This window comes from Diplotaxodon limnothrissa, linkage group LG10 (assembly GCF_057381915.1).
Source record: "Diplotaxodon limnothrissa isolate DT_005_m linkage group LG10, D_limnothrissa_male_GT1.1, whole genome shotgun sequence".
Taxonomy (NCBI): Eukaryota; Metazoa; Chordata; class Actinopteri; order Cichliformes; family Cichlidae; genus Diplotaxodon; species Diplotaxodon limnothrissa.
This window is the reverse complement of record NC_140605.1, coordinates 1,336,433-1,346,463: the sequence shown is the minus strand read 5'-3', so window position 1 is coordinate 1,346,463 and position 10,031 is coordinate 1,336,433. Positions and strand designations below refer to the sequence as shown.

General features: G+C 42.6%; 1 protein-coding gene across 1 annotated transcript; it reads right to left on the bottom strand.

Annotated features, from left to right (window-relative positions):
* Window positions 1-349: 349 nt before the first annotated feature.
* ube2g1a (ubiquitin-conjugating enzyme E2G 1a (UBC7 homolog, yeast)) lies at window positions 350-6,924 on the bottom strand. The gene is made up of 6 exons (XM_085363281.1): window positions 6,727-6,924; window positions 5,134-5,236; window positions 4,921-5,018; window positions 4,230-4,408; window positions 3,985-4,105; window positions 350-2,831 (listed from the first exon to the last, which is right to left on the bottom strand). The coding sequence occupies exons 1-5, from the start codon at window positions 6,770-6,772 to the stop codon at window positions 4,019-4,021; spliced, it is 513 nt and encodes a 170-aa protein (XP_085219407.1). The 5' UTR covers window positions 6,773-6,924; the 3' UTR covers window positions 350-2,831; window positions 3,985-4,018.
* Window positions 6,925-10,031: the final 3,107 nt, after the last annotated feature.

Sequence of the window (10,031 nt, the reverse complement as noted above, 5' to 3'; positions counted from 1 at the left end):
TACTCTGGATTTATATATGTGTGTATATGTCATAGTTCTGCTCACATTCTGTGACTTCTGTCGGTGCTGTGCTACTGGAAACCCAATTTCCCGGAGGAATCCACCCGAGGGATTAATAAAGTTTTATCTCATCTCTAATCTAATCTCAAACGTCACCAAACTTGCAGCAGGATTAGCACAGATCTGCAGGGCTGACTAAAGCAGATATTTTATGAATAAAATGAGTTTTTCTTTTTTTAAACTAGAATTTGCTGGCTAACCCTGATCTGTTGAGCAGTGATGCAGTCTGCGCTCAGGTTTTAGTCTGACAGCCCTGCTTTAACACAGCTCAGCTAACATTAGCTCTATTTTGAAATGCTAAATATAACTTATTTTTAATTGCAAATGGTTCAATAAGAAGAAATCAAGTTTCTTTAACTTAATGTTTGTGCAGTTAGACTCTTGCTTTAAATTTCCTCCTGATTGCCAGGTGAGTTTTTATAGTCACAGGCAAAGGTCGCATTGATCGTGATCCATGACTAACAAGCTCTAATCAGTTCACCGGTGATTCCAGGTGAACATGTCCGGTGAAACTTCCCTCAAGCTTTCCTGACCTATCGCGTTGCCAACATAACAGCGAGCATCGAGCTGTAGCTGGCAGAGACGCATCAGACAGGGAGAAAATCACAGAATTCAAATTGTGTGATAATTTCACAACTCAGAGACGTCCTGTTTGAGACACACTTTGCTAAAACATAGTGCTGAATAAAAATACTGGAACACTTACAGAAGGCATCAGATTTGGAACAAAATAGGCAGCATGTCACTGGCAGAGAACAAAATCACACCAAAAATTAAACTTTAAGCAGGCTGATGTGGCTCAGCCATGTCTATAGTCCCCACATGGAAATACACTCCTGGCAATCCCACAGTGGATGTCGTCTTGAGGGTTGTACTCCCAAACCTGGAACAAGGCATCAGTGAGCTATTGGGCAGTCTGTGGTGCAGGTCTGAGGAATGGGACGGCTAGTCGATGGAATCAGTGCCCTCGTCGTCCTCAGTGAAGCTGTGGTGCACCAGGACGAACCCACTCACCCACTGCACCATCATATCTGACAAGGAAACAGATTTGAACACTCATGCTGTTAACACGTTTGTGGAACCGCTCATGAAAATGGCTCGCCAGACCATTATTGACCCACTGTCAAACTGGTCGGAGGATGATGCAGGAAGCTTAACATTCAAAGAGTCACCAGACTCGTCCCACCTGTCACTCAGTGTAGACCTGCTCTCACCTGTGAAGAGAACAGCACAGGGTACGCTAAACTGGGAGCTCCCGCTATTGTCGCGGAGCCTGAAACGCCAGCATGCTGAAATGATCAAGTGTTTCCTGCGCTTTGCTGCACTGGGCCCATTTGGTGTACGGTTTAACTGCTCCAATCGTTTTGTAGTTTTGGCTGCAAAACAACTCAAATCCCCCAAATCTAATATTTAAGAAATATTGTACAAAAATATCTGAAGACTGACCTGATCTCAGGAAATTTAGTTCTCATCTGTCCAAATGTTTGCAATCGTTGGTGGATACTGTTTAATATTCCAGGCCGCTGTGAAAACAGGTGAACACTGGAGCAAGCAAAGCTCAAGAACGCAGATAAATATTGAAAAAAAGTCATGTTTTAGAAGAACTCACTACAGGTGACAAGTTTCATAACATGAAAAATATACATCAGTATTTTGTCTTTATACATTAGGCAAAACTGCAATAGTGAGCAGAGTAATGATGAATTTGAATCTTTGAGAGGAAAGAGCGACAAAACAAAACCGGCGTACACGCTGTACACACAAGCACTCAAACGTCCACAAACAAAATCCCAGAAACATTCAGCAGAAAACCAAAAAACCAACAAAACCATAAAACAAAGCATGCATAACAATTCCTACCGAGGACGATACAGACGATGGAGAGAGGCGCTGCTAAAAAATAAAACAATATCCGAGGAGGACGACGCGTTTTTATCAGGGTATCAAAAATGAATGTGTACACTCCAAACTAGGGGGGTTATTGCTACACCAAATTGTTACCGAATTATACAGTCGCTGTATACAGTCCCAGTCATACTACAGGTGGTAGTTTCTATATTTGCCTGGTTTTTTGACATTTTTAAGACTTAATCAACGCAGGATGAAGTGGCCGAGCTTTTTATTGGGAGGCACTTTTGAAAAGAAAAGACCAACAAAATTTAGCATGCACAAAAAAAAAAAGAGGGGGTGTAAGACTGAATATAGAGAGAAAATCATTCAGCTGCCTGTGATGCTGAGCAATAAAGGACCCAGAGGACAGCTGTGTATTCCTTAGTCACATCATTCACGTCTTGCTGGGACTGAACAAGCTCTTCACAGGTGACATTCCTCCAAACGCATCCGTGTTAATGGCTCCTATGAAAACAATCTAAAGAGAACTAATCCATGCCGGGGCTGAGAGAAGGAAAATGGACAAAAAGAAATGAACCCGCGCTATTTCATTTGGTCTAAATGTCTGGATGGATGGAAAGGGAGCGTATATATTATCCGGTTTAGTCTGTGCTATATACATGTCTTTACAATATCTTCCTGAATGTTGAAGCAGTTCATAGCCTTGAAAAATCTTTTATCATCTTCTGGGTTTTTTTCTTGTTTTCTTTTTTTCAGTTGGCACTTGCTTGGCGATTTTCCGTCAGCCTTGGTAGTCCTTGTTATGTTTCTATTGCAGCCTACAGTAGCCAGTCTGTTCCTGCCAAAATAAAGGAGGACAAGCCTGGCGACAGGGTGGAAGAGTGCAGGAAACAGTGCCGTGTTGATTTTCAATTGGAGACCTGCGGGAAACAACAAATGGCCGGAAAAAACACAAGTTAGGACCACGAGTCGACGACAGGCGACATGCTCAGTACTGTGCAACAGTCTCAAAGCTCGCCTTCATTTCTTTAGATTTGGCGAGGAAAATGGCAAACAGGTGTAGTGAGTTATTGGACCATGTGCAAACATACATGGGATACATCAGGCAAAAAGGCGACTGAGCAATTTTAATGAACTCATCCTTTGCTCTTTAACACAGCCTGAAATCTCTTCAAATGTGAAGCTTTGTCTAAGCGGCCGTCAGCAGCAGTTCTCCAGGCTGCTACAAACAGCAGCTCTTCTTTGGATGTTCACTGCCTTTCGTTTCATTCTGTCAAGATCAGTTGGACTGTGTGTTTTTCTATCCACACACTGTATCGCCTGTGTTTTAGACGTCACTGCCACCCTGAAACATTAAGCTGCTGCCAGTCAGACACTTTGCACATGGTGCTGCATGGCGGAGCAAAGTCTGCCAGTACTTTGCCTCTTACCTGTAGTTATTTTTATTTAATTTAATAACTGTACAGTACTCTGTTTATAGTAACCATTGTCCTTAATGTAAATCTGTAAGAAAGATTGTGTATGTTTCTGTTCCGTGTCCTGTTTGTTTGTATATGTGTCTTTTTGGCTGCTGTTACAACCAAATTTCCCCTTGTGGGACAATTAAAGGATTATTCTGTTCTATTCTACTTCTGTGTTCATGCTTCAGTTTTGATAGGATCGTCAACATCGTGAGCTGACATGCAACCACGTTGTTTATCTAAGCACGGCACAGACATTCAGAGCCGTGCGTCTGTCCTGACCTCCTCTGTACACACGGAAACGTTGAACCACCAATTTATCATTTGGATTCAAATTTGTCTGGTTCATTGGAAGCAAACTGTTGGCGCCTCAAGACTTTAGCACAGCACGCCATTTATTTATTCATTTGGGGTTTTTTAACGCTTTCATCAAGTGTAAGCAGACAAAACTAGGAGTGCTGCTAATATTTATCCTAAATCTTTTACAGTTGTGAATTTGTTTACCAGTATATTACTATAAACGTTCTTGTTTTGAGCCAACTGAATTGTCTTAATGGAGAATCTGTGGTGGTGCTCTCCAGATTAAGTTTAGGGATGACTGAACAATCCTTACCCTGAAAACATGAAGCCCAGAGCCGTGCTGAGCATCACTCAAACGCAGTCTCTTGGCTTTTTCGTACACAACGGGCAACTTTCCTTTTGAATGCGCCGTGTCTGTCCTCCCGCCATTCTTTCTGCAGGGGGACGTTTACACAAAATGTTAAAATCAGAAAGATTCACTCACGACTGGACTTTTATAGAAATGTTTGGATTGAATAAAAGGACACATGCAAAAGATCTTTACACAGTCAGACTTACTGCAGCATCCACATTGGCTGGCGAGTCACCGTTTGGGTCTGCCAGCATAGAGATAACACTAATCATGATGGTTTCCACAGTGTGGATAGGCAGCCAGCGCTCCTCTGGTTTCTCGTAGCCATATTTGTCCTCCCCAGGCTCGTGTAAAATAGAAATACATACATCGCCGTTCTTGTCAACTGGAGATGAAGAAAGAAAGATTACTAATATTTTGTGAAGTAGAAAATGCTCTCATTGGAAAGTGTGTACGTTGCTTTTCACTGCCTGCTCCTGCTAAGTGGCCAAATGTGTGTGTCCACAAACTTTCCCACTGGTTAGTCCTTATTTTCCTTAGACCTTATTTTAAAGGTCTGAGAAAATAGTTCCCATAGTCAGTGGGATTACTGCTGAGGTCGCACTGGTTCTTGATTTTACTGAATTTTATCTGGCTGCTGTTTACGTGCTCGTGCATCAGTGGCCTTTATGTCTCTGCGTGTGTTTACAGTCTTTGCTGCCACTTTTGAAAAAGAGGCTTTTACCTCCATCAGGATAAACACACCATGTAGTAAAGATGGCAAAATAATTTTAATCAACAGTAGAGTCACAATAAAACTAATAACATGTAACATTAACACAAAGATCATACAGCCTTCATTTCGTAAGCTTAAAAACATTTATAATAACACTGATAGCATGTTTCACCGGTACCTACCGTTAGGGTGCCAAATATCTGTGATAAATTTCATTTTAGGTGGCCTGAGAGGGTAGTCTTTGGGAAAGGTCAGATGAGCTTTAAACACACCACCTTCACTGTGGGGGGAGGGGGAAAGATGAAAAAAATCAGCATGATAGGTACCAAAGTTTAAAAACAAATCCACACAGGCCAAAACTCATCTCAACCCATACACAAGACAGGGAGACTCACTACAGGGTGTCTGGAGGCCCAATGATAAGGACTTCCCATCTGTAGAGATCACTATCCTCGATCAGGCCTGCTGAGAATCCCTCCACTGGGTTTTTGTTCAGCTCTGAATATAAAAAAATCAAAGTCATTCACTATGACATACAGCACACTACCTCCACTACATAACCTACGTGCATTACACTGTTCTTCAGGTGGCTGAGGTGACAACATGACACTCAGAGGGGCTTGAGTGAGAATGAGCATATTGCTCAAACTACTTAGCAGTTCCCACCTATGTTACCAATTTGCCATGAACACCCAACATTGCATCAAGAATGGCAGCGCTCACTGTAAACAACATTTTAAACAACTGTAAATCTGTGCTCATGAGTCGGACTAAATGTCGATTTTTTACATCATAATACATTAAGTGGACTTTGGGATTATCGATCGAGCAGCCGTTTGATAAAACAGTTTAACCTTTTACATAACATGATGGAAGAATTTGTTTTTCTTGATAGGCCAAACAGAAACATTTCAAAGGAGCTGGCTCGGTGAAGTCTGATGCTTACTGATCATTATTTCAAGGCTTATAAGAATCACAAGCATTAATTGTAGACTGCAGATCGTATGAATGTACAACAAAGAAAGGCAGCCTTTTTATCAATGCAATAGCCCTGCGACACGAAATCCGTGGAGCTTTAATTTCCTGAATTAATCTACAACCCTTGCTCCAAAATATGGAGGTTTAGGTCAATTACCGGTCACCTTGAAGGGCAGAATGTGGGGACAAGTATAAAGGTGGACCCAGTGACCCTTACAGTCTCCATGCGAAATTTTCATTTTAAACAAAACCTGAAACACGTCATCAGTGCTACAAACCTAAAACATTATACAGCGCCTGTTCGACGCAGCTACTTTTGAAAGGTCGCTAATTTTAGAGTGGCTAAATATAATTCGCAGCTGACCCTGCTAAAAGAGCGAATTGAGGTAATGCGAGATTAACGTTAGCTTAGCGCGTTGACGCTAACAACAGTGACAGCGGCTAGCGTTAGCCTACAGTTAGCTAGCTGGTTAAACACGTTAATTCTGCGGTGAGTGGTAGGGACATGTTCTAACTACTGAAACTGTACTTACATTTATGCGTAAAATGTCCACTAATATCACACTGATCACGTAACTGCTAAACGTCATGTTAAAAAACGAGAAACACTACTTGGCTCCTCGGTTAAAAATACATGTAAACACATTAAGTCAGTCGAGCCAGCTACAGGCTAACATTAGGCTCAGTGATTTGAGCTAGCCTCGTAATAGAAAGTCGCTGGGACTTCTGACAGCGGCTTTCATCTGCAAACAGGACGCAGTGTCGAAAGGCACACACACAAATCACTTGGTCTCCTGAAACACTGAAGACTTTCATTTACTAAACGAGGGAGGTGTTTGTTTGCTCCCACTGTTGTAATCCCCAGGCAGTTCTTTTGTCATTCGGATCTTAACGTTAATGCAGAATGTTCAAGAAAACAGTTTGCGCCAGCACCACGGTTTCAATCAAAGCCGCGGCACCGCTGTCGTTAGCTCGGCACCCAGCATCAGTTAACATGACGGTTTAATTACCTGCAAGCTGTCTCCGGAGTAACAGCGCTGACTGAGGCTCTGTCATACTTATACCAATGTAATGCAGCTATGTTCGATGTTAATATTTCGCGGTAACAGCGTTAATTTAATGTTCACTTAACAGGACTCTGTTCCTTCTATTTTCCGTTTAGCATTCCCGTCATTATTCTTCTTCGCCGCCTTCCCCTGCCGCTATCGTTTCTTCTTCGTTGATTTGTTTGGGGGAACTTCGCGTCCTCAGTGATGCATTACTCCCACCTTGCGGATAGGGTTTTACTTGCAGTGTTCATATTATTAAGTGTGCCTATGCCAAGAGCAGCGTTGGGGAGTAACGGAATACATGTACCGCCGTTACGTATTTAAAATACAAAATATGAGTAACTGTATTCCGTTACAGTTACCGGTTAAAAAGGTGGTATTCAGAATACAGTTACTTTGTTGAAATAAATGGATTACACTGCGATACTTTCCTGTTTCATTTTGTCGCGGGTCAGGACTGTTTGGGTTTTGTTTGACAGCTGTTCCAGGCGGCAGCGTTACGGTTGCCATGGTTACAGGGCGACACGCTCTCTCTCTCTCTCTCTGCGACTGTGTGTTTCCTGGGTGAGAGAGGCCTTTTCGTTGTTGTTGTTGTTGTTGTGCTAAGCTAACAGGCAGAATGCTACAAGCATAGCTCTAAAGAATGTAGCATCATGGGCAGTGTAGTCTGTGTTGCAGGGAGAATGGACTGCCATACACGTTATGTGTCTGTGAGCGCGAGGAGGGAGAAAAAGGGGAGTGGAAAGGTACGAGCAGTCATCGAGCAGAAACGGGAGCTGGAAGCATGTAAATATAATAATAACCACTGCAGCCAAGAAGAGAGCCTGACGAGCCCAGTTGTAAGTAAGCTATTAAGACTCGACTGTACACTGTGTTCGTGTTTTCCTCCGAAAACAATAAGTTCCGTTGGAGCCTTTCAACGCCTCTCTCTGTCTCTCGCAAGAAAAGTTGACCCACACAACAAAGTAAAGCTATTTTTCGGCTATGAGCCGACAGGGACCCCGCCGTATTAGTCAGAGGTCCCTTTACTACAGTTTGGAGTCGCGGACCTTCAGTAATAGTAATAAATCACACAGCAATAGTACATTCATGTTGTTGTAAAAAGCATGATAATATATTAAGTAATCCAAAGTATTCAGAATACGTTACTGTCATTGAGTAACGTAACAGAATACGCTACAGAATACATTTTGGGGCATGTATTCTGTATTCTGTAATGGAATACATTTTAAAAGTAACCTTCCCAACCCTGGCCAAGAGGCACACTTATTACTATTCCTCAGATTTATTCTTCTTCTTATTATTATTATTCCTCAGTTTCCGCCTGAAATTTTACAGTGTAACTCACCCCACAGTTTTGAGACATATTAATATTTAATGCAAATTTTTGCCCATTGAAATGAATGGGAAAGATTTATTTGTGGTGTGTTGGCTCCATCTCTTGGTCCCATTGAAACGAATTTCAAACTTCATTTGTGGTGTGTTGCCTCTCTCCAGTGGTATGTTGGCTGTGGTACGGCCTTGTCTACCCTTATTTGTATTACCGTAATGACGACAATATCAACGGCGCGCACAGCGTCACAGCTTTCAGGAACCGTTGAAATTTTTAAGGTTGCGCGAACCATTGAATAGTTATGGTAATCGCAAGGGCGTATGCTTGGTGGAAAACTCCATATCCCACAATTCATAGCACGCCTCTGCTGAGTCAAACAATGGCGGCCACCACTTTGTTTTTATATTGCTTTATTAGTGTTTCTAGGCGAGACACGCTCGTTTCATTGTATTCTTAAGGTTAGTTAGTAGAGTTGCCAACCATCCCGTGCAAACGGAATGCAAAGACTCGGTGTCTCAGCTAGACTTATTTTTCATTTATATGGGCTGATTATTCATTTATTCGTTTTAGTAACGGTATAAACAGTGAAAGGTGGTGGGTTGTCCAGATGCTGGTCGATGTGGAAAAAATAACTCAGTTGTTTGGTGGTGGCTAACGCGGAGCTACAACAGAGAGCAGCTAGCCACCGGTGTATGACAGAAAGGACATGCGAGAAACCGAGAGATACGAGGCGGCCGCCGAGCGACCGGGCATGGCTTACCTGGCGGTTCTCTGTCTCGTTTCACCCCCTCCTCCTCTCTCTCGCGCGCGCCGCCGGTGAACTGAATTTCAGGTAAGAGGTTATATATATTTTCGTTGTGCTGACGTTTTACAATCAGTTACAATAAGTCGTACTGCGTGCTAGCTAGCATGACAGACTTTCTATACAGCTGGTGCCTGCTGTGTTACTGATGGTGAACTTTATTGTATTCATAAGGTTAGTTTCCAACCGTCCTGTGCAAACAGAATGTCCCGCATTCAGAGAAAATATTACGCGTTTCCTGTTGAGCTGAAAAGGAACACAGTTTGTCCCGGACTTCAGCTACAATGGAAAAAGACACAAAGCTGGAGTTACTCTGTGGTTACCTGCACAGCGGACTCTTCCCCTGTCATTCTCTCGCCTGTTGCAACTTCAGTCATGAAACTGATCAATGATCAGCTGATGGCTGTTCTCTGGTGTTTGTTTATCACCCACTTTGCGCCATAAACAACAGCAGCAGTTTAAGCTTGATCAGCTGCTGTTAGAATTCATTTGATTTTAATTTCTAGTATCAGCTGATGTTTGATGGAGCCACAGCTGTAAAAGCTGCTGGTCGAAACCAGGAGATGTCCTTACTGAATCATCAGAGCTGTGATGGAGAAACAGGTTTACCTTTTAGGTGACATGAATGAGTTGAAGTTATGAACTGTTTCTGAGAGACAAATAACACCAGGATCCTTTTCTATGTAGCTGACAGCTGGTAACTGTGCAGGGGCGGGTCTAGCAAAGTGTTGCCAGGGGGCAGGTAGGGCATTAACAGGGAGAGGGGGGCACAAAGAAATACTTTTCTTTCTTACTCTCATATAAAATATTTAGCTTTTATTAAATAGTTATCTGAATCTTACAACCAAAGTTTGTATAATAATACACGAGATTGGCTGTAGACCATTGTTAATAATTCAGAACACTGTGTAAAAATAACAAAAAGTGAATGCAAAAGTGCACAAATATTTATTTTACGTGTTTGATGTGTGTGGCGGGGCGTGGTCTGCAGTGCCGCTGCAGGGGAGGCGGACCCACCTGAGCGGCATCTGCAATCACGCCTCTCAGGCGTAAAGTCCATGCTGTCTCGGCTGTTGTTTTGGTATGTGTCGGGCTGTGAGATGAAAAGCTACAGCCGGCTGTGTGGGTACA

Coding starts and splice junctions, on each gene's coding strand:
- ube2g1a (XM_085363281.1), bottom strand. CDS start 6,772: ATGACAGAGCCTCAGTCAGCGCTGTTACTCCGGAGACAGCTTGCAG. Junction 4,409..4,920: donor AGATATTTGGCACCCTAACG/GTAGGTACCGGT, acceptor CTTCATCTCCAG/TTGACAAGAACGGCGATGTA. Junction 4,106..4,229: donor CAGCCAATGTGGATGCTGCA/GTAAGTCTGACT, acceptor GTCCCCCTGCAG/AAAGAATGGCGGGAGGACAG.